General features: G+C 38.5%; 1 protein-coding gene across 6 annotated transcripts in view; it reads left to right on the top strand.

Moving 5' to 3' along the window:
* The window catches only part of ema (C-type lectin domain containing ema), a 187,024-nt gene that overhangs the window by 116,689 nt on the left and 45,633 nt on the right, over positions 1-24,702 (top strand). For 5 of the 6 annotated variants that reach the window (XM_068386910.1, XM_068386908.1, XM_068386912.1 and 2 more), the window contains 3 exons: positions 5,819-5,970; positions 6,076-6,236; positions 15,810-15,946. In XM_068386910.1, the coding sequence (XP_068243011.1) occupies positions 5,819-5,970; positions 6,076-6,236; positions 15,810-15,946 (450 nt within the window). Of the gene's footprint in view, positions 1-5,818; positions 5,971-6,075; positions 6,237-15,809; positions 15,947-19,768; positions 19,877-24,702 lie in introns of those variants that run through there. The other variant, XM_068386913.1, reaches the window with a different exon arrangement.

Genomic DNA, 24,702 nt, shown 5'->3' on the forward strand with positions numbered 1-24,702 from the left:
GGATGCGTGATTCGGGTCTTCAACCTTCTAGAGGAGCTTTGTTACGCCACGCTGACGTTATCTCTAGTGACAGCTTTGCTGTTAAGCGAGATGCGGAGCATAAATCTCTATGTAACTTTGATCGCTTTGAACGTCAGCCACCGCAGTCACCGCGTGACGTTGAGATGCAGAACGTGACGTTAAGCGGTGGACACCGTAGACATGACGTGACGTCGAGGGTCAGGCATCGTAGTCACGATATAGCATCGAACAGCAGTCACCGCTGTTACTACGGGACGTTTGAACGTCAGTTACTTCTGTCACGACGTGTAGTAGAATAACCTTCTCTGCAGTCACAACGTGACATCGACCCTCCAACTTTACCTTCTGTTCATATACAAGTGGATGTAGCCTGTCAGGCTTTTCCTTCACGTCATTCTGAATATAAATCTCCTTCTCGCAAGACTTTAGATTTATCAGATGATGTGCCTTCTGAAGAAGTTGATGACCCCCCTTTCAACTAATGTACCTTTGGGGAGTCATTCAGAAGAGGAGTAACCTAGGGTGGTCCAACAATCCCTTGTATTTTAATTATGAATTTCTTTAGTGAAATTTTGTCCTAGACTTTCTTCGACGCCTACTTTTACGAAGTCAGTTCTCTCTTGTTCTTCCAAGAGGGCCATGCTCTTACTTGGAGACTGGTTGGAATCCAGGAGAAGTTTAGGAAAGTCTGCTTTTGCTTTTCCTCCTTCTTAATTAGCTTCTCGCTCGGGCATCTGGTGTGACACAGGAGAAGCTCGAGGAGAAGTTCTCGGCTTGGGAGTACCTGCCTCTGCCCAGGGAGACTTCTTAAGCCTTGTGGACTCTCCTCGTCGTCTAGCCATGAGACGCTCCAAGATTTTATGGTCGGCTTCAGAGCTAGACCATCTCCTGTTAGGAGTTTTTTCGAGCGTTTGAAGTTTTTATTTGTTGGATTGGTCCCTGGGAGCCTTAAGTAAGAAGGTCTCTCCAGCTGTCAATGTATTGCTGTACAATTATGTCATGCATGAACAAGGCTATCAGGGATGGCTCCAATGATCTGACAGCCACGTTCACTGCAGGAACAAGGCTATCAGGGATGGCTCCAATGATCTGGCAGCCACGTTCACTGCAGGAGTACTTAAGATGTAAGTGCGCTCAATGTGTTCATTGTCAAGACAAACTTCACGATGAAGACTACCAGATCTGTCTTGGCAGCAGTAAGGGAAGGCGACTGGATGGTCTCTCTTGACCTTCAGGATGCATACTTCCACATCCCGATTCATCCAAACTTTCAACAACATCTGAGGTTTGTGGACGGGAAAGTAATGTACCAATTTCGAGCACTGTACTTCGGCCTCATTCCTGCTCCTCTTGTTTTTACAAGGCCCTTGCAAAATGTAGCAAGCTTTCTACATTTTTTGAGGATTCAGAGCCTCCCTTTATTTTGACGACTGGCTAATCAGGGCGTCGTCATTATATCGCTGTCTGGAGAGCCTCTAATGGACATTAGACCTAACCAAGGAGCTAGGTCTCATAGTGAACGTAGAGAAGTCGTAACTTACAGTACCCCATCCCAGGCTATTCTTTATTTGGGAATGGAGATACAGTGTCTGATTTTTCGTGCCTTTTCGTCTCCCACAAGAATGGAACAAGCTCTGTTAAAAGTCCTTCACTTGCAAAAGAAAAACAGTTGCTCTGTAAGAGTTTGAACTAGCCTCGTGGGAACTCTTTCATCGCTGGAGTAGTTTATCTCTCTGGGGAGACTCAACCTATGCCCTCTCCAATTTCACCTAAACCATTGGAACAAGGAGAAGGGCTTAGAGAGTATCTCTTTCCCAATCTCCAACTCAGTCTAGACATGTCTGACTTGGTGGGACAGCAACATCAGACTTCGAGAAGGTCTTTCTCTTGCGATCAAGAACCCAAACCATGTGTTGTATTCAGATGCATCGGATTTGGGTTAGGGAGCTCCACTGGACAGTCTGGAATGCTCGGGTCTTTGATCCACGGATCAGAAGGAACTCCATTTAAGGCAAGTAACATCTCTCCTTTGGCGAGATTTGTGCAAGGAAAAATGAATGTCTTGGCGAACTGCCTCAGCAGAAGAGGACAAGTCATCTCCATGGAGTGGACGTTGCATAAGACTGTGTGCGAGAAGCTATGGATGACATGGGGTCAACCCACCATAGAACTTTTTGCGACTTCACTGACAAAGAGGCTCTCGACTTACTGCTTTCCAGTTCCAGATCCAGAGGCAGCCCACATAGACGCTTTCCTGCTGGACTGGTCTCACCTGGACGTTTATGCCTTTCCACCTTTCAAGATCCTAAACAAGGTGCTGCAGAAGTTCACCTCTCACGAAGGGACCAGGTTGACATTGGTTGCTCCACTCTGGCCCGCGAGAGAGTGGTTCACAGAGGTACTTCTATGGCTGGTAGACGTTCCAAGAAGTCTGCCGTTACGGATGGATCTCTTGCGACAGCCCCACGTAAAGAGATTTCATCAAAGCCTCCCCACGCTTCGTCTAACTGCCTTCAGACTATCGAAAGACTCTCTTGAGCTCGAGGGTTTTCGAAGGAGGCAGCTAGAGCGATCGCGAGGGCTAGAAGATCCTCTACCATCAGGATCTATCAGTCGAAATGGGAGGTATTTAGAGACTGGTGCAAGTCCTCCTCTATTTCCTCTTCCAAGTGCCTCTGTAGCGCAGATTGCGGATTTTCTGCCTTATCTGAGAAACGGTCGCTCCCTCTCTGCATCCACCATTAAAGGCTACAGAAGCATGTTAGCTTCTGTTTTCAGGCATAAGGGTTTGGATCTTTCTAATAACAAAGATCTCCAAGACCTGCTTAAGTCTTTCGAGACTTCCAAGGAGCGTCATATTTCGACTCCTGCTTGGAACTTGGACGTGGTCCTACAGTTCCTTATGTCAGACAGGTTTGAACCATTAAATTCAGCCTCCCTGAAGGATCTTACCGTCAAGACACTTTTTTTTGGTGAGCTTGGCTTCGGCTAAAAGGGTTAGTGAGATACATGCTTTTAGCAAGAACATCGGCTTCTCCGCTAATAAAGCAGTATGCGCTCTTCAACTTGGTTTTTTTGGCCAAGAATGAACTTCCGTCTCGTCCTTGGCCTAAATCATTTGAAATCCCCAGTCTTTCTGAGATTGTGGGGAATGAAGTTGAAAGAGTGCTGTGCCCCGTTAGAGCTCTTAAATTTTGTTTATCCAGAACTAAACCGCGACGAGGTTGTTCAGAGGCTTTATGGTGCTCCGTTAAAAAGCCCTCTTTGCCCATGTCTAAGAATGCGTGGTCTTATTTTATTAGACTTTTGATTCGGGAGGCACACTCTCAATTAAGTGAGAAGGATCATAATTTACTTAAAGTCAAGGCTCATGAAGTTAGAGCGATAGCAACTTCTGTAGCGTTTAAGCAAAATAGACCCATTAAAAGTATTATGGACGCGACCTTTTGGAGAGGCAAGTCGGTTTTCGCTTCATATTACTTGAAAGATGTCCAGACTCTTTATGAGGACTGCTACACACTGGGACCATTCGTAGCAGCGAGTGCAGTAGTGGGTGAAGGCTCTACCACTACATTCCCTTAATCCCAATATCCTTTTAATCTACTCTTGAAATTTTTAATCTTATTTTGGGTTGTACGGGAGACTAAGAAGTCTTTCGCAATCTTTTTTATTTGGCGGGTGGTCAAAATATTGTTTCTTGAGAGCGCCCAGATTAAGGGTATTGATGAGGTCCTGTTATAGGGGTGTTCACCCTTGATATAGCAGCTCCTGGGAGTCTTTCAGCATCCTAAGAGGATCACTGGGCTTCGTGAGGATAGCGGACAAATGAGGCAGAGTAATAATCAGAGTCTGCTTCCTTACCAGGTACCTATACTTAAGTCTGTTTTTTGAATAGTTGTCAAAAACTCTTGAGCATATACGCCTTTATTGTATTAATACTGGTCTCTACCCACCACCATGGGTGTGAATCAGCTATTATATATTCACCGGCTAAGTTTAATATTTAAAAATGATATTGTGATTATAAGATAAATTTTTGAATATACTTACCCGGTGAATATATAAATTAAAGGCCCTCCCTTCCTCCCCGATAGAGACCTAGGGGACTGAGAAGAACTGGAGATGTTGACAAGTATATGCGGTATCTGGCCGATAGTCGGCGCTGGTGGTCACACCCGCAACCTTCACGGCGATCGCTCGCGAGTTTTTGGAATCTGTCGAGCCGTCGGAGACGTCAGTTATTATATATTCACCGGGTAAGTATATTCAAAAATTTATTTTATAATCAAAATATCATGTTTCTGTTTATTTTGAATAGGCTTTACCTTCCACACACAGAAAGGTAAACATTTAGATCTAAAAAAAAAACCACTGATGGAGCCATAACTATTTATAGCTGTACAAGATGGTTATAAGCAACCCCTGATGAACTACTGCTCCCTGTTATGTTGCGTATCATAGTCAATGACCATTGTAGTTCTGATTCTGCATTTTAATCCATCGATCAGTCAGTGATGCCACTTACTTTGTTACATGTTAGGCATTATGACTTGAACTGCAGACTAGAGCTTTTGCATCAATTCCTTTATTTCATTTGAAAATCACTCCTGTGTTTTATTACCTTTTTAAGTCAATGTATAGCTTGATAATAAAGGTAATGATATTGTTATAATAATAATGACAATGATAAAAGATAACTGTAATTATGATAAATTAGTCAAAGCATCATTTTTTGCCTTTGAGTATTGCATATGTAATGTTTGATTTCAGTTCTGTCATGATAGTTTTGTGTATGTGTGCATGTTGTAATAAAAAGTGTGCGAGTACAGGAGGTCCTCAAGTTATGAACGAGATCCGTTCTTACGATGTGTTGCAAGTCCAATTTTTTATGCATAATATACTTTAATAACATACATACTGTACATACAAATATACTGTATTGTATATTTAGAAAAAAAGAAAAAACTCTTTTACCATTCATAAATTACTGTACTCTATACAGTAGTGTACTTACAACATTACAATACTGGTAGACAATAATTAATACAAATAACAATTCCTTACATTAATTTCCCTTTTTCCTTTTGCTTCAGTACTGTATGTCCATTTAGTCCCATCGTATTGGCTTTCCTCTTGGCTTCTCTGCCATCAGAAGAGTCTTCTTTACTCTTTCAAAACAGGATGCATGGCAAAACAAGGCACAGAAATAGCCAAAAAGGATCAGCATTGAAATCCCCAATGCATATCATAAACAAGAATGGAAAATTTATACTAAAGTGATGCATAATGCGCTACTCTGCAGCCAGATGATGGCGTTAGTTTTTTTCCATGTTTGCAAGTAGCTTGTAGTATTTACAAACCAAATGTCGTAACTCAAAATTGAGTTACAAATGGATTTTTGAAGTACCTTATGGGAGCCCGTTTTTAATGGTCAATCCCCATTACTCAAGACCATCATAACCTGAAGGCCTCCAGTATCTGCATCTTTGCATTTTGTCTGTTATGAATTCTTGCAAAAGGAAAGGTCCTTTCTCTGTACATATTGATGCTTGTTTTTATATGATCATGTCTTGTAATCAGAATGAAGTGGTACTCAAGATGAAGTAATACTTAATGTATTCTAGTGATGACTCATACTCTTTTGGTATCCTGTAAGAAGTACTGCGTCAGTTAAACATTCAATACATTAGCCCTTGTATTTTGTTAAATCTATAGTTATAGATAGATAATTATGCATTGGTTTGAATTTCATACAAGGCTTTTGTAGTTCTTGAGTCTTTTATTTTCTCCTCTTCAGATAATAGCGATCTTATTGCTTGTGTTGTGATACCACGAGATGGGCAGCGAATGAAACGTTTCCTTGTTATAGATGTTATCCAGCTGATCTTGGTAGAACCTGACTCAAAGAAACTTGGTTGGGGAGTTGCCAAGTTTGTAGGATTTCTTCAGGTACTTGATTCAATAGTTTGTCATTGTATACAGAAATTTGTGATACCAAACCCTATAATGATTATGTCTCAAGATAAAATCACTTAGATTTTTAATTTCTTACAGGATTTGGAAGTAACAGGTGACAAAGATGACTCTAGGGTTCTTCACTTAACAATTCACCGGAAATCTGCGTCCTCTGGAGCAATAGGCCGTCCTACTACTCCTCTTTTGGCAGCTAAATTTATTTTTGATGACCATATTCGCTGCATGGCTGCTAAACAGAGGTAATGCCGAGAAAATTTTTGTTCGCTTGTGAATTTTTTTTTAGAAGTGGGATGAATGTGTGTCTGTGTTCCAAGATTTGAGGTATTGTTAGTACAGTATTTTTGTTTTCAATTTGTCTTTTTGCTGATTGAAATGGTGAAGATTTTATGTATACTGTATTTCCTGTGTCATAAGGTGCCATTTTTTCCTGAAAAATGCCCACAAGAATCACCCTGCAGTTTAAGACTAAGATAAAGTTGTATAGGGTAGTTTGACAACCCTCAAACACCCCAGTTATTGATATACTAGCACTCACATTCACCAAACATAAAATATAAGCCTACAATTATCATTTGTTGGTTAATGAAGGTAACAATATATTTGTTTGTTTTGATGATCAGCTGATGACTCACCAACATGGTTGCCATTTCTGATTTTGAAAACGCACTACAAGAGCTTCCAAAACGTGCCAGAAACATGCTAAGTCCTATCTTGAAAGTTTTGTAAATTGTGCTATAATTAATGAAATTTGATTTCTTCAGTAAGTATCCCTTATGGGCAGGTACTGATAGGAACCTGTGGCAATAAGGGAAGGGGACCCAGTAAGAAAAAAGAAATCATATGAAGGTAGAATGAAAAAAGGAAAAAACAATATTAGGCAGTACTTAGTAGGTTAATTATCCGAGTGTAGGCAATGACTGAGAGTTGTTAGCTAGTTAGGTTAGGAATTATCCCACTCGAGGGCAACACGCACATGTGATTTTTTGCTTATGTCACCTCTTTGTTACCTGATCCTCATGAAAAACGAGGGATGACTGTATTACAGTACTGAAATTTTACTTCTTTACCATAATTTGATCAGGAATATTTGTCAATGCTGCTTTCATATAAACAAACACTGCGGTGGCAACTGCAACTATTTTAATTGTTTTTTTTATATGAATATGTAATAAAATTGGAGTAAGCGGTATATTGTACTGCGAATTATTAATATTAAGTTAATACATTTCATAATACTGCACACCCAAAATATGAAAATTTACTGGTATAGACTAAAAATAGCACTTTTAGTGTCGCCAACTAAGAATTGCTGCCACGATAGGTTGAAGAGTTCTCAATTTCTTTTTTCCAAAAACAGCTTAAATAATTATAGGGGGCATCTTACTAATTGTAGCGTCTTATGACACTGGAAATACAGTAATAGTGCTTAGGTTGGTTGAAATATGGTAAGTGCTCAAGATGTGTGATTGTACAGTACTGTACAGTGATACCTCGGTACTCGACCATAATCCGTTCGAGATCCGTGTTCGACCTCCGATTTGTTCGAGTACCGAATTTTTTTTCCCCATAAGAAATAATGGTATATATTCTATTCCGTTCCCAAGCACTCGAACAGGCCCAAAATATTAATAAAACGTGTACCTAAACAACAATAATTATCTAAATGTGTATGAAATTGGTCAGAAAATCCTATAAAACAATTTTAAACCATTTACTGTACTAAAATAAAACAATTTTAAACCATTTTCTGTACTGTAGTGAACATACCTTTGAGCAGCGGTTCGATGGCATACAGGGATGGATGTGGAGAGGATGGAAGGGGGAGGTTACTGCTTGGAAGGAGAGTCCCCTTCCATGATGTGGCGGGGTAGTTCTCCTTCAGGAGTTGTTTCTCTCTCCAATGAAAGGGTGGGCAGATCTATTTCAGGGGTTTCTTCTCTTCTTTGTCTCTTCTTTGGAGGAGAAACAGGCTTTGATGTAGCAGCTTTCTTTTCTTTTGTGAAAAACTGGTCTATTGTTAATTGTTTCTTCCTCCTCTGCAGTATTCTTCGAAAATGATACATGACACTATCATTAAACATATGCACTGCCCGGTTTGCTACTGCAATTTCTGGGTGGTATTTTTCAGCAAAAGCCTGCACATCTGCCCACTTGGAACAAATTTCATTGATGAGAGAACTTGGAACATCCTCCCTTACCTCATCCTCTTCTGAAGATTCCTGCTCCACAATCAGATCCTGCTGCTGTTGTTGTTGCAGGTGCAACAATTCCTCCACAGTCAACTCGGTAGAATGGCTTTCTACAAGCTCATCAATATCATCCTTGTCGACCTCAAGCCCCAAACTCCTGCCCATGACAACAATTTCCTCAACGACATCAGTGTCATCAGAAATTACAGGGGTAGCAGTGCTTGGACCCGCCTCTGGTTGGAAACCTTCAAACTCCCTCTCTGTGACACATGATGGCCACAGCTTACGCCAGGCAGAGTTCAATGTCCTATAGGTCACACCTCGCCAAGCTTGGTCAATCATGTTAACAGAGTTGAGGATGCTGAAGTGTTCCTTCCAGAATTCCTTTAGGGTCAACTTCGTGTCACTGGTCACTTCAAAACACTTTCTGAAAAGGGCCTTGGTATAGAGTTTTTTGAAGTTTGAAATGACCTGTTGGTCCATGGGCTGGAGTATGGGAGTAGTATTGGGGGGCAAGAATTTGATTTTGATAAAGCTGTATTCTTCTTTCAAGTCATCCTCGAGACCTGGAGGATGTGCAGGAGCATTGTCCATAACCAGAAGACATTTCATTGGCAAGCTCTTTTCAATGAGGTAAGCCTTAACCTGGGGGGCAAACACTTCGTTTATCCACTCAGTAAAGAATTGTCTTGTGACCCAAGATTTAGTGTTCGAGCGCCACATAACTGGTAGTGCACTTTTACAAATATTATTTCGTTTGAACACCCGGGGGTTGTCCGAGTGGTACACTAACAAGGGTTTGATCTTGCAATCGCCACTTGCATTTGCACACAGCAACAATGTTAGCCTATCTTTCATTGGCTTGTGACCTGGCATCTTCGTCTCGTCCTTGGTAATGTACGTATTGGCTGGCATTTTCTTCCAAAATAACCCAGTCTCATCACAATTAAAGACTTGTTGTGCGATCAAATTTTGTTCATTTATGTACCGATCGAATTCCCCCACGTATTTATCGGCTGCAATTTGATCCGAACTAGCTGCCTCCCCATGCCTAGTAACACGATGAATACCTGTTCTATTACGAAACTTTTCAAACCAACCCCTGCTCGCTTTAAATGTAAATGAATCACTTTCACTGGTACTCGGACTTTTCTTCACTAATTCTTCATAGATATGCAACGCTTTTTCACAAATGAACGCTTCACTAACACTTTCCCCGGCCAACTGTTTTTCTTTAATAAATATTAAAAGCAACTTTTCCATCTCCTCAATCACTTGTGGCCTTTGCTTAGTTACCGCCGTAACTCCCGTTGCAACATTCGCCTTCTTAATCATTTCTTTATGCTTTAAAAACGTAGAAATGGTCGACTTCGCCATTCCGTATTCTACCGCTAAATCGGACACTCGTACACCATTCTCATATTTCGCTATAATTTCCTTCTTCAACTCGATCGTTGTTCGCACTGTTTTCCTCTTCTCCTTCCCCTTAACACTCATTACTTTCTTGGGACTCATTATGAAAGCTAAAAAAGCAATTAAAAGCACTGAAAATCACTAAATCACAACGAATGCTGATCGCGCGTTGTCTGAGTGACGCTCTCGAGAGAACTGATGCTTCCCGAACAAGCGAGAGTGGCCGAGATGGCGCGATCATCACAAAGCCCATGCGGTCGTCACGTGTTCGGCTGGTCGAGTACCGAATTTTTGGTCGAGCACCGCAGCAAAAATTTCTCGAAAATTTTGGTCGAACTCCGAATTGTTCGAGTATAGAGTCGTTCGACTACCGAGGTATCACTGTATATTAAATTGTTTTTTTTTTTTTTAAATTAATTAAATGTTTACACAAACTCTCAAGTTTTATGCAGACCCCATTTATGGCCACTAAATATACTTACTACAGTCATTTATCTGAGAGTCAGAAAAAGTGGTAGTAGCACTACAAATGTGTTCCACCTAACTCCTAAGGTCCACAACAGCCAACTTCTGTACTTATTTTTTTTTATGTAATGGTAGTTGTAAGGTCATTTGGGTGGTGCACAGGGCATAAGTTAAATGAGTGGTGGTTTGTATGAAAGAGTGAATCTATGAAAATTTAAGTTTATTTCATCTCAAACCACTCATACTATACTACTAAAATCATAATTGTTCCTACATGAATACAAACTGACATTCTCTGATAGGAGAAAGTTGATATATTAACAAGGTATGTCGGTGGTTACTGGCATTTGGAGGGAAGTTCTTCCCCCTCACTAACTTACTGGGATGCCACTTTGACTTTAGCTGCTGAGGTGTACAAACATACCTTTGGTGCTCTAACTTGGGTTGGTAGTCTTTTTCTTCTTTCTCTTTACAGTGAAACTGTTTGCTGATGGAGAAACCATGAGCAGAAATGCTTTCCTCTCCTGGAGTTGCCTGAGGAAAGTGCAGCTACTTTATGTGCAGGATAAATAATGATCCCCATTTGTTATGCATCTCCTTCAAAGGGAATAATTCTTCCCGGTCCCTCCAATGCAATGAGTGCAGAATTTTTCTGTCGGAGTATATGGCAGAATATGGGAAGAAAAAGTCGAAACAAGATCAATCGCAGTCAGATTCTTCTTAAGAACCTCAAAATTAAGGAGATCCATTTCCCCTATTCCTTCTTTTTTCGGTAATCCGACCTCTGACTTTCCTCTATCTCCATTAATCAAGGTGATGAAAAAGCATGAGGAAGGTAGTAATATTTCCCTTGGCAAATAACGAAAGAATCTACGATTGTGGACCCCTTCTTGGTAGGTGAAGTAGCGATATCTTGTGCCTCAGCTTAGTAAGTCTTCGGAAATTCCTATGGACGCTGAGGAAATTGCTTTAAGAATACTGTGGCCATCCTCTGGCATAAAAGGCATCCCATGGTCACACAAATTAGGAAAAACCCTCAGTAATAAGCAGGGATCCTGCAAAAGCATAGAGATCCGTCCCGTACAATCTGTAGTGCGTCCATGTCCAACATTGTCTTTACCTCTACGTGGAGGGCGAGGTGTTTAGACGAGATCAGGAGGTAAGACATAATTGTCTTCATATCAGAGTGTTGTCAGCACCTGGATGCTGCCACTTTGCCCATTAGCTCATCAGGTATCCCCTCATTTCTGACAATCTGAATAGGGGAGTGCTAGTCTTAACGACCGGCGGGAGAACCACTATTTTATGGGTTTGACGAGATGGGATATGGCCTTGGAAAGTCATTGCACTGTGAAAAAGAGAGTCCTGACTCATTTTTCTCCCCTTTTCAATTGCTTTGTCCATTTCCTGGTGTGGGTATAGAGCTTGGCTCTTTTCATCTTAAGCAGTGTGGTAATCTGATAATAAATTAGTCATATTCTACTTGATATAATTTGTAACAACATACAGTAATTATTTACTATCTTATGAAAGTTGAAATCCAAGCAAAACAGCTGTTGTTATCCTAATCCATCCATCCATATACCAAGGCACTTCCCCCAATTTTGGGGGGTAGCCGACACCAACAATGAAACAAAACAAAAAGGGGACCTCTACTCTCTATGTTCCTTCAGCCTAATCAGGGACTCAACCGAGTTCAGCTGGTACTGCTAGGGTGCCACAGCCCAACCTCCCACATTTCCACCACAGATGAAGCTTCATAATGCTGACTCCCCTACTGCTGCTACCTCCGCGGTCATCTAAGGCACCGGAGGAAGCAGCAGGGCCTACTGGAACTGCGTCACAATCGCTCGCCATTCATTCCTATTTCTAGCACGCTCTCTTGCCTCTCTCACATCTATCCTCCTATCACCCAGAGCTTTCTTCACACCATCCATCCACCCAAACCTTGGCCTTCCTCTTGTACTTCTCCCATCAACTCTTGCATTCATCACCTTCTTTAGCAGACAACCATTTTCCATTCTCTCAACATGGCCAAACCACCTCAACACATTCATATCCACTCTAGCCGCTAACTCGTTTCTTACACCTGTTCTCACCCTCACCACTTCGTTCCTAACCCTATCTACTCGAGATACACCAGCCATACTCCTTAGACACTTCATCTCAAACACATTCAATTTCTGTCTCTCCATCACTTTCATTCCCCACGACTCCGATCCATACATCACAGTTGGTACAATCACTTTCTCATATAGAACTCTCTTTACATTCATGCCCAACCCTCTATTTTTTACTACTCCCTTAACTGCCCCCAACACTTTGCAACCTTCATTCACTCTCTGACGTACATCTGCTTCCACTCCACCATTTGCTGCAACAATAGACTCCAAGTACTTAAACTGATCCACCTCCTCAAGTAACTCTCCATTCAAGATGACATTCAACCTTGCACCACCTTCCCTTCTCGTACATCTCATAACCTTACTCTTACCCACATTAACTCTCAACTTCCTTCTCTCACACACCCTTCCAAATTCTGTCACTAGTCGGTCAAGCTTCTCTTCTGTGTCTGCTACCAGTACAGTATCATCCGCAAACAACAACTGATTTACCTCCCATTCATGGTCATTCTCGCCTACCAGTTTTAATCCTCGTCCAAGCACTCGAGCATTCACCTCTCTCACCACTCCATCAACATACAAGTTAAACAACCACGGCGACATCACACATCCGTGTCTCAGCCCCACTCTCACCGGAAACCAATCACTCACTTCATTTCCTATTCTAACACATGCTTTACTACCTTTTGTATAAACTTTTCACTGCTTGCAACAACCTTCCACCAACTCCATATAACCTCATCACATTCCACATTGCTTCCCTATCAACTCTATCATATGCTTTTTCCAGATCCATAAATGCAACATACACCTCCTTACCTTTTGCTAAATATTTCTCGCATATCTGCCTAACTGTAAAAATCTGATTCATACAACCCCTACCTCTTCTAAAACCACCCTGTACTTCTAAGATTGCATTCTCTGTTTTATCCTTGATCCTATTAATCAATACTCTACCATACACTTTTCCAACTATACTCAACAAACTAATACCTCTTGAATTACAACACTCATGCACATCTCCCTTACCCTTATATAGTGGTACAATACATGCACAAACCCAATCTACTGGTACCATTGACAACACAAAACACATATTAAACAATCTCACCAACCATTCAAGTACAGTCACACCCCCTTCCTTCAACATCTCAGCTTTCACACCGTCCATACCAGATGCTTTTCCTACTCTCGTTTCATCTAGTGCTCTCCTCACTTCATCTATTGTTATCTCTCTCTCATTCTCATCTCCCATCACTGGCACCTCAACACCTGGAACAGCAATTATATCTGCCTCCCTATTATCCTCAACATTCAGCAAACTTTCAAAATATTCCGCCCACCTTTTCCTTGCCTCCTCTCCTTTTAACAACCTTCCATTTCCATCTTTCACTGTCTCTTCAATTCTTGCGCCAGCCTTCCTTACTCTCTTCACTTCTTTCCAAAACTTCTTCTTATTCTCTTCATATGACTGACCCAATCCCTGACCCCACCTCAGGTCAGCTGCCCTCTTTGCCTCACGTACCTTGCACTTTACTTCCACCTTTTTCTCTCTATATTTTTCATACTTCTCTATACTATTACTCTGCAGCCATTCTTCAAAAGCCCTCTTTTTCTCTTCCACTTTCACCTTCACTCTTTCATTCCACCATTCACTGCCCTTCCTCATGCTGCCTCCAACAACCTTCTTGCCACATACATCACTTGCAATCCCAACAAAATTTTCTTTTACTAACTTCCACTCCTCCTCTAAATTACCAGTTTCTCTTACTCTCACCTCATCATATGCCATTTTCAACCTTTCCTGATATTTACTTTTTACCCCCGGTTTTATTAGCTCTTCAATCCTCACTACCTCCCTTTTACATCCACCTACTCTATTCCCCCACTCTTTTGCTACAACTAATTTTCCTTCCACCAAAAAATGATCAGACATACCGTTAGCCATACCCCTAAACACGTGCACGTCTTTCAATCCTCCAAACATTCTTTTAGTTACCAACACATAATCCATTAATGCCCTTTCTACTACTCTTCCATTTGCCACTCTTACCCATGTATACTTATTTTTATCTTTCTTTTTAAAGAAGCTAGCACTTATTACCATCTCTTGTTCAACACACATGTCTACCAGTCTCTCACCACTCTCATTTTCACCTGGTACGCCATACTTACCAATGACACCTTCTACCTCTCCAGCGCCCACTCTAGCATTTAAGTCACCCATAACAACTACATAATTCCTTCTACCCAGTCCTTCTACACACCTAGTTAAATCATTCCAGAACTCATTCCGCTCTTCTTCACTTTTCTCACTACCTGGCCCATACGCACTGACAAACGCCCAATATTCCCTACCCAACCTAACCCTTACCCACATTAACCTAGATGATATCTCCTTCCATTCCACTACTTTACCTGTCATCCATTCACTCAGCAATAAAGCCACACCCTCTCTCGCTCTTCCCCTTTCAATCCCAGACATTTCACCAAACATCACTTCACCCTTTCCTTTCATCTTTGTCTCACAGAAGGCCAATACATCCATCCTTCTACTTCTAAACATACTTCCAATCTTACATCTTTTACTCTCTATCGTACTACATCCACGCACATTTAAACACCCCAAAACTAGAGTGCGGGGAACAGTCACTCTCCCCCAGCTCCATTTCTTTGTCGATGTCTCGCAGGAATTTTTTACAGGAGAGGGGGTTCCCAGCCCCCTCGTCCCGTCCCTTTTAGTCGCCTCTTACGACACGCAGGGATAACGTTGGCCCTATTCTAATTTTTATATGCCCCCGCGGCCACAGGGGGCATATTGTTATCCTAATAGGTTGATGATAATAAAATAGCGGTTTTTTGTTCAGTTTTTTATAGCCTTATGCATTAATAATTTTACTTTTATTTTTTCAAGTTACTGAACTAGAAGTTTGAATAGAGAAGGAGAGAAAGAGTTCAGTTTATTGTAATTTGGTCTCAAAAATGAACTAGCATGATACACGAGATTCATGGTAAAAGCACTTTTAATGGGTGAAAATTTGGTGTTCTCACAATATGTGAGATCACAAGGGTTACATGAGTATATGCTGGATTAATGTAATTTATTAATTTTTAGGCCCAAAAAGGAATATTTATAAAGAAACTTATTGAATTATGAAAAATATAAAACTTATCTGCCCTCAGAAACCTGTGATATAAAGAGAAATCTGCTTCATAGATTTACAAAGGCTTGTAATATATTTGTAAATCAGCAACGTACCAAGGAAGCAATAGGTAAACTGTGATATGATGAGGTATTACTGTGCAGTGAAAGGAGGCAATAAATGTACCGAAAGAAAAATTAGCATGAAAGAGGCACACAGAGAGATGTATATGAAGTATCTATCTGGAGCTGTTAATTAATCAATTTCCTCAATGGTATGAGGAGAACAATGCTAGTTACTCAGTTAGAACTAAGCCAATTTGAACCATCTTTTTCATTTTTTTTTATGCATGTAGAGATGGTCCCAATGAATAAAAGCAGCAATTGATTAATGGGTCATAATGATCAAAATGTAAACTATACATCGCAAAGTTTATCAGAGCTCCTATAAAAATTAAATTTTAATATTTTATTATACAGGTTAACAAAGGGGAGAATGAAGGCAAGACAGAGAAAACTTCATCAAATAGGTCGATTGTTGGAGCTTCCTGGTCATTTACAACCATGTCCATCACCCCCTGCTCATGCTTTGCACACTATGCGCCAGGAGGCTCACAGTGAGTATCATTTATTTATAGCTTGGTATTTCTACCCAAACTGTTTCATGTGTGATTTTTGTATGTTGGATTTCAGTATGTTACTTATGTGTTGTTCATTTTTGGAAGGGTTCTGGATATGTTTGATAGATCACAATTTCCATACAGTGTTCATGTAATTTCAGGATAGATAATTGCATATGTACAGACAAGGAAAAATGTAGAATTTTGTATATTTTTTGCATATCAAATCACTTTAATCTTGAAATACTACACCGTATTGATTTTGAATTCTCAAATTCATGTAAGTTCTTGTCTTTCCATGGAACACTTAGATATTTTTTTCTCAGAATAAAGTTGATACTTAAGTTCTCATAAAAGATGTCATTATTAATTGATAAAAGTAGATAGGTTTAGAGTGAACAAACTATTTACTTCCATAAAAAAGATGTGTAAGTTTACTGACAAAAGAAGGTGGGATGATTGTATTTTGAGTGAACTCAGAAAGCTTTCAAGCAACAAAATCAGTTTAATTTTTCGGTTATGACCAAAACTAGCCTTTGTTTATACCGTAGAGACTGAAATTAATTGTGTTTAGGGTTCAGTGTTTGCTTGTTACAATTAGTCAAGATAGAAACAATATTTGTTGCATCAGAGAGATGGTTTATTTTTTGTTTGTACTCTTCATATGTTGTATATAACAATTTGATATATGAGAAGACCTGAAGCTAGGTTTATTCAGTCAGTTTCCTCATGAGTACCTGTTTTTATCAGGCATAACTTCAATATATTACAAGGAAAAATTTACATGTTTGAAACCAGGTTTTCTTACACCAAAAAGGTTGTTTTCATATTACTCAAGAAATTGCTATTTTAGGATGTGTTTGAGCGTGTATGAAATGTGTGGTACATGTTGGTCTATTAACAGTGCAGGGAAGAGGGAGTGATAAGATAAAAAGGAAAATAGTTACAGTGTGCGAGCATGTATGAAACACGTGCGGGGTATGCTTTAGTGTTCTTTGGTTTAATATGCATTGGATGATTTTGACTCATAGTGCTGTTGGTCTCAAACACATGCAGAACATTCACTATTACAAGTTGTATTTTCTTCCCTTGAACACATGTTGAAAACAGTCTCTTCCTTATAGAGCCAAATATGGGTGATTATATACATAAATGTAGAATTTGCATTGTATTATTCTAGAATTTATGGATTATTTTTTTCACATGAAAAGTATTACGTCTTAGATTTGATATGAATTGGGTCTCTTCATGTGAAAAATCTGGAGATTAGTTTTCTCTCTCACTCACTCATAAAGTTTGAAGATTGACTCATCATTGTATTTATGAAAAAATGTCATCATCCCACTTAGGAATTTAGGAAAAGCTATTCTTGTTCTTATGAACATTCTTGTATTTCAGAAATGTATTTAATGCTAACCTGAGTGGAAACACGTTTACATAACATTTCTATGAAATATGAGAGTTCAAAGTTAGATATTAGTTTAGATATTCCTTATTAAGGGGACTTCCATTTCTTGTCTGCTACAGCTCTCACATTTTTACTTAGATTAAGTTATTGCAGACTGCCTTTGTTTACATTATTTTGTATGGAAATCTGTATTTAGTTATGGTATTTTGCATAGATAGCCAAGTGAATTATTGTAATGTGTAATTTTTATGTTGGGGTGTACTGTAACAGGTTTGTGTTTCATTTAGATGTACTTACTGTATTTACTACTGTTATCACTTAACTAGTATTTCAGTGTTGACTTGCTTATTTTTTAACTATCTTGTGGTTACAATAGCAAGTAGGGGCTGATAATCTTATATTCAACTATTCAGAAGTAGGATTAGGGGAGTATGTGAATGGTTAACTTCGCATAGCAGCTGCAATTTCTTGTGAAGAGTTTTTTTTTTAGACTGTCCTTGGTATTTAATTGTTTAACATCTAGTAGTAAATTCTGGTAGAATTAAATGTTACAATAGATCTCTTGTTATCGGGTGCATTTTGATATTTGATGTCCTTAAGTCTTGCTTATCTGCAATACCAAGGTATTCTCATTTGCTTCTCAGCAGAAAAATTTCTTGTCACTTTCTCTGACTATATTGTGGCAAAGTGTGTTTGCCTTGATAGTTGTGGAAGAAGCTTATGAAGCGATTTTTATTTCTCCCTCCTACAATGGTTCTTGCATCAAATATCTCTGACAAGTTGAGATAGCCTGCAAAGTAATGTATTATATGCCCATATTGTGAGGAATGTTCCAGCTGCACCTGGGCTGTGATTAAGGGCTGGGAGATGTATGGCAATAGGAAGGCAAAAGGCACTTGAAATAGGAACCTTTTGTGTCTGAGATTGAAAAGTCTATCCTAGCTCCTGATCCCTTATTTATCTATAGCACCATCCTAAGTACTGTCTTTACAATGCATAATCAGATCTCCATCTTTGTTATAATTATGATGATGATTTTTAGACACATTAGCCAGACCACTTGAGTTAGAACACTCCTCTAAAATGACCTTTCCAAAGGGATTTATCTTTTATAATTTGAATTTGATATGATAATTAGCAGAGCTTTGAAAATTTAATAATTTGATAAATGGAAAATTATAAGGATTCAGAAAAAGAATTCTTATTTGTTTCATTTCCAAAACTTATTCATTGGTTGTTTAATCTTGGATAATCACATTGACCCATTAGTCTTTTAGAGAGGAGCTCTTCTCAGACATAAAGGGGTTTGTTCATCTTTGAGGTGATGTCCAGTTGTCAGTGGTAGAATGTCTAAAGGAAGTTTGACAAGTTAGCTGTGTGATGAGACAATGGGTAACAAAGCCCATTAAGAATGCAACAACAATCTTGTAAGTAGGATTTTATTTGATCTTGGAAGTAAAGCTCCTGAACTTGCGCACTTGTTACTTACTTCCTTGTTGGCTTTGGATCAGTTTGTGACATAGGGACTTGGAAGAATAAGTGTTTAGATTTTGTAAGTGCATAATTATTAGGGTGGAAGGAATGAGAAAATATTGTAAACAATTCTAGAATGATTGAAAGAAACATAGCTTATGCGTGGATAATTATTCATTGTAATCAAAACGTGTATTTCCCCTATTAATTTACATCTTGTAAGGTTTAGCATGACTTTGGTTCTTATTCATTGCTCATTTTATTTTTATACAGTATATCTATGGTATGGTGAAGGTTTGAATGATGAATGTACTGTCTTTCTATATTGTTTTCAAGTATTATTTAAAGTTGCATGATATTAATTAGCTACACCTTCACTGTTACTGAGGCCTCGAAAGCTAGCAGGTGCCCTATGGAATGAAAAAAAGTCCCGTGGCTTATGAGTTGCTCTTACTCTGAGCTGTTCGGGAATGCATTCTAATAAATTGGTATTTTTGGTCTTATGATTTTCAAATTTTCTTTTAAAATTATTTAATTAAGAATGCACTGATGTTCATCAAACATTTTGGATAGTTTTTTAAATAAAAGGTAAACATGAATAAGGCATTGTGTATGCTGCTATTCAAGGCCTTTATAAAAAAGTACCATTTTGCTTTCTAATTATGAGGTTTTTGTTTCAATCTTTTATGTCAGATTAAAAGTTAATGGTGTGAGATGATTAATGGTTTCAAGTTTCATTATTATTTTAGAAAGTATATTTTGAGATGGAAAAAGATTTAGCATTGTGGTACTGTGTTTTCCAATTTGTATAGTAAACATTGAAATAATTTTAATGTAGGGTAGAAAAAGGGCCTGTATCACCTTTTCCCATTAGAATCTTCTAGGTATTAACAGTTATGAAGAGCCAGTTTATTGAAACGTCATGGCTAAATTTGCAGGGCGAGTGCGGCGGCGCTCGGAAATATGACAGAATTCATCTCATCTGTTGGAGGAAAGGGACGGGGTCGAGAAAGAGGGCAAGTTTTTTTTCATTTCTGTGTGTGTGGAAGCTTTGACTGTAGCACTGTTTTATTTATTTTTCCTTTTTTTTTTTGTGTGTACGGTATATGTTTCTCAGCACGATGACTCTTGGGATTAGGGTGATGGTTAGTGAAGTGAAGCTTGATTATTTCCTTGAATCATACCTTTGAATGGAAAATGCTATTAATTCCAGATACCGACTTGATAATCTCAGAATAAAAACAAAAAATAATTCCTGTCATCATTCCCCTACTGGGGGATAGCTATGCTGCCATCCACATGCCATGTACAATACAGTATTAAGAAGCGAGTGAAAAGAGCCGGTCCTGAGAAAACAAGTGTCATCAAAGCTTCAGATGTCTCTTTACTCTCGTGATTCAAGTGTACAATACAGTATTGTATTTTGGGTTTTTGTTAGTGAGCCATCTTTTCTTAGTTGGATTCAATGTTAAAGAATGAGATACAGAATCAAAACAAAGACGACTCTCAAGTAAGTCTGACACAAATTGTTCATAGTGACAATTTAGATCTTATAAATTAGATAACATCTGGTTCAATGGGTTCAATTCTAGATTTTGACTGTTATTGTTTTACATTCTTTGTTGACTGTTTCATGTTTTTGAAGACCATGCCTCAACATCTAATTCTAATTTAGGTGCTAACCAAACTTTACATTTGACTGTAGATACTAATGTTTCCTTGCCTAATATGATAAAGTTTTAATGTTTCTGATGTTAATAATTTGCATCACGCTAAGAAAGTGAATTCATTTAATGTAAATCTGCATCCATTCCCACTATTTGTATTGAGATAAAATTACTGTCGAGGGTGGTAAGAATGTTTTACTGCTCACAGACAATGACAGTAACAATGTATTGACATGTCCCTTAACAAGGTCTTCCCATACACCTATTTTTTCAAACACGGTAAGACAAATGGGTGCATTTACTATGCTCAAACTGACTGGTAATATTTATTCTGCCAACAAAAAAAATTCTTTAGTTAGAGCAGTGTAAATTTCTCCCTTATTCTTTACCTCTACATCCAAGACTTTCTCCAATCTCAAGACCCAGTAAGACCAATGAACACATATCCCCAGGTCTCTGGTTCCAATTCATGAGAATGTGGAGGGTAACCAATTTGAATCACAAAGAAAAATAAAAGGAAAACCATGTCCAGCCCAAATATATGCCATGTGGTTATGGCAAAAATGCCATTAAGCCCCACATCCCTTCTTTTCCACCTGAGTAGACAACAGGACCAGGTGTTTCCACTTGCTTCTCAGAACATGGAGCGTAGGTGGAAGCCTAGCTATTTCTTCTCAGAACATGGAGCGTAGGTGGAAGCCTAGCTATTTCTTCTCAGAACATGGAGCGTAGGTGGAAGCCTAGCTATTTCTTCTCAGAACATGGAGCGTAGGTGGAAGCCTTGCTATTTCTTCTCAGAACATGGAGCGTAGGTGGAAGCCTAGCTATTTCTTCTCAGAACATGGAGCGTAGGTTGAAGCCTAGCTATTTCTTCTCAGAACATGGAGCGTAGGTGGAAGCCTAGCTATCCCTCGAAGGGGGAGAGGAAAAGACGGCGAGATAAATTTTGTTTATTCTTATTCAGAGGTCATCATTTTGGTATTTGTAGTAAATAGCATTTTCTATTCAAAGATATAAAAATAATAGATTTTACTTTGTTTAAAAATCATATTTTTTTTCCATCCTTGGTGTGCTTGATGTAAGACATGAATGTAGAATAAGAGTTATTAGGAGAATAAAAGGAGAATCTCTTTATTGAACTTTGTATATAAATTTATAGAGAATTTAATGCCATTAGCTGTGCATATAATCACAATATGCTTTAGCCTAGCTTATAACAGCATATTATAACCATTAATTTATTATAATGCATATAGTTTGAATTTACATATAGTTTCTTAGTTTCTTTATGTCTAGTACCAGAAACTAAGTACTAAGGTGTGGGTTATGTTATATAGTATTTATATCAAGCTGTAATTAAAAGTACAATACAGTACTGTATTTGTGAGCATAACATTGCTTGAACTCTCTTCAAACCTGGACCTTATACATCCAGCTCTAAACTTAATAACTATTATAGGTGAGCAAGCATGTACATAATATTGGGCTCTGTAATAATGGCTTTATTTGCAATCAGAAATTTATATATGGCATTGTCAATAAGTTTAACTGGTTATTGGTCAATTGGTCGCTCATATTTGCTTTCTATTGCTAGCCTCTATGGTATCCAGTTTGTTTATAAATGTTGAGAGTCCCTTTTCATCCATTGATGTATGTTAATGCTTGTGTGTTATGTGCTTCTTGTGTATAGCTATAATTGTTGTGATATTCGTATTCTGAAAAAGAAAAAAAAAATGCCTGGCCATTGATCCAAAACTATTTTATTAAGAAAAAAGGAAATGGATTTTCATTTGTAAGATCAAACATTATTTTATTTTTGGTAGTCTCATTTGCTAGTAAGTATGGAGCACTTTCAAAAGTTCCTCCATCTAGATTGGATGGTTATTATAGCCAGCCATGATAGTTGCCACCTGAGGTGTGTTATTATTGTTATTATTATTACTAGCTAAGCCACAACCATAGTTGTAAAAGCAGGAGGCTATAAACCCATGGGTTCCAACGGGGAAAAATAGCTCGGTGAGGAAAGGAAATAAGGAAATAGATGAACTACATATGAAATAACAAATTAAGAATATACTGTCAAATATATTGAGATCAGTAATAACATCAAAATATATGTTTTATATAAACTATGAGGAGAGACTCATGTCAGCCTGTTCTAGATAAAGCATTTGCTGCAAGTTTAAACTTCTTAAGTTCCACCGATTCAACTGCCTGATTAGGAAAATCATTCCACTATCTGGTCACACTTGAATAAAAGTTCTAGAAAACTTTGTTGCATTGAGCCTTGTGATGGAGAAGAAAAGACTGTTTAAATTAACTGTATACGTAGTACTAAATACAGGATTGTACAGTCTGAGAAGATCCAAATACAAATGATGGTCAGAATTACGAAAAATTTTATGCAACGTGTATAGAGAACTAACTGTAAAACAGTGCCAGAGATTAATAACAAGATCAGGAATAAGAAATATATTACACTGCAAATTTTTTCCCAACAAATTAAGAGGAGAGTCACCAGCTGAAGACCTGACAGGAGAACTGTACTTGAAACAAGGTAGAATGAAAGAATTGAAAATTTCTCAAAGATAAATTGATCACCGAAAATTTTAAGAGACTTTTAATAAGCCAATTTAGTGTGTAATTGAGGAAGAAACTGAATGTTTCTCAAAAGTAAATTTGCAATCAAGAATCAAGTATTATGAGGTCCTTTGACTGGCCTGACTGTACTACATAGGACCCTTCTCTCTTGTTACGGTTCTTTCCCTTTGCTTACACAGACACGGAATAGTCTGGCCTATTCTTTACAGATTCTCCTCTGTCCTCATACACCTGACAACACTGAGATTGCCAACAATTCTTCTTCACCCAAGGGGTTAACTACTGCACTGTAATTGTTCAGTGACTTCTTTCCTCTTGATAAGGGTAGAAGAGACTCTTCAGCTATGGTAAGCAGCTCTTCTAGGAGAAGGACACTCCAAAATCAAACCATTGTTCTCTAGTCTTGGGTAGTGCCATAACCTCTGTACCATGGCCTTCCTCTGTCTTGGGTTAGAGTTCTCTTGCTTGAGGGTACACTCGGGCACACTTCTATCTAGTTTCTCTTCCTCTTGTTTTGTTAAAGTTTTTATAGTTTCTATAGGAAATATTTATTTTAATGTTACTAAAAATATTTTATTTTTCTTCATTTCCTTTCCTCACTGGGCTATTTTCCCTGTTGGAGCCCCTGGGCTTATAGCATCCTGCTTTTCCAACTAGGGTTGTAGCTTAGCATTTAATAATAATAATAATAATAATAATAATAATAATAATAATAAATAGTCAAAGAAACACTGTCAGTGCGGAGCTCTGGATGTTGAGGAGCTACTGACCTCAACCTACTTATGATAATAATTTAAGTTATGTTAGGGTTCAACTTCATGCCCCATAATTTTCACCATGTACTAATATTAGCTAGATCTCTATTAGGGGATTCAGCAAGCCCAGTCCTACATTCAGGAGATGGAATTGTATAAAGAGAGTAACATCATCTGAATATGCAACAAGCTTGTTTTCTACGCCAAATCACGTGGCATGTGTATATAGTATGAAATTAGTCGAACACTACCTAGAAGAACACCAGATATCACGTTACTAAATCTATATTCATCATGGTGCCCATCAAGAATGGTTTGCAATTTATTACTTTAAAATTCAATAATAATGCTAAGAAAAGACCCACCCACTCCCAAATGTTTGAATATGAAAATAAGGGCCTCATGATTAACACTGTCAAAGCCCGCACTAAAATCAAGGTTAACATACAAACTTCCTGACTACAATCAAGAAATTTCTGTACAACATTGGAAATTGTAATAAGGGCATCACATGCTTCAAGGTCTATGTGAAGGCCAAATTGCAAATTAGGGAACTGTTTCTTAACTCTAACTTGTCTATGTCAAAATACTTTAGGTAATATGGAAGTTAAGGAAACAACTCTAACTTGTCTATGTCAAAAACTTTAGGTAATATGGAAGTTAAGGAAATGGGGCGGTAATCAGCATGGCTAAAGTTACTAATTCTCCAACAAGTGCAAAAAGAACCTTTTCTTGCTAACTTGCAGAAAATAACAGACAACTTAGAATCTAAGAAATCAACAGTCTGTATAAAAACAAAAGAAAAATAGCAATTGGGTCTCCACCTCCATAAGCATCAACGTCCATCAA

This window comes from Palaemon carinicauda, chromosome 14, assembly GCF_036898095.1.
Source record: "Palaemon carinicauda isolate YSFRI2023 chromosome 14, ASM3689809v2, whole genome shotgun sequence".
In the NCBI taxonomy this organism is placed as follows: domain Eukaryota; kingdom Metazoa; phylum Arthropoda; class Malacostraca; order Decapoda; family Palaemonidae; genus Palaemon; species Palaemon carinicauda.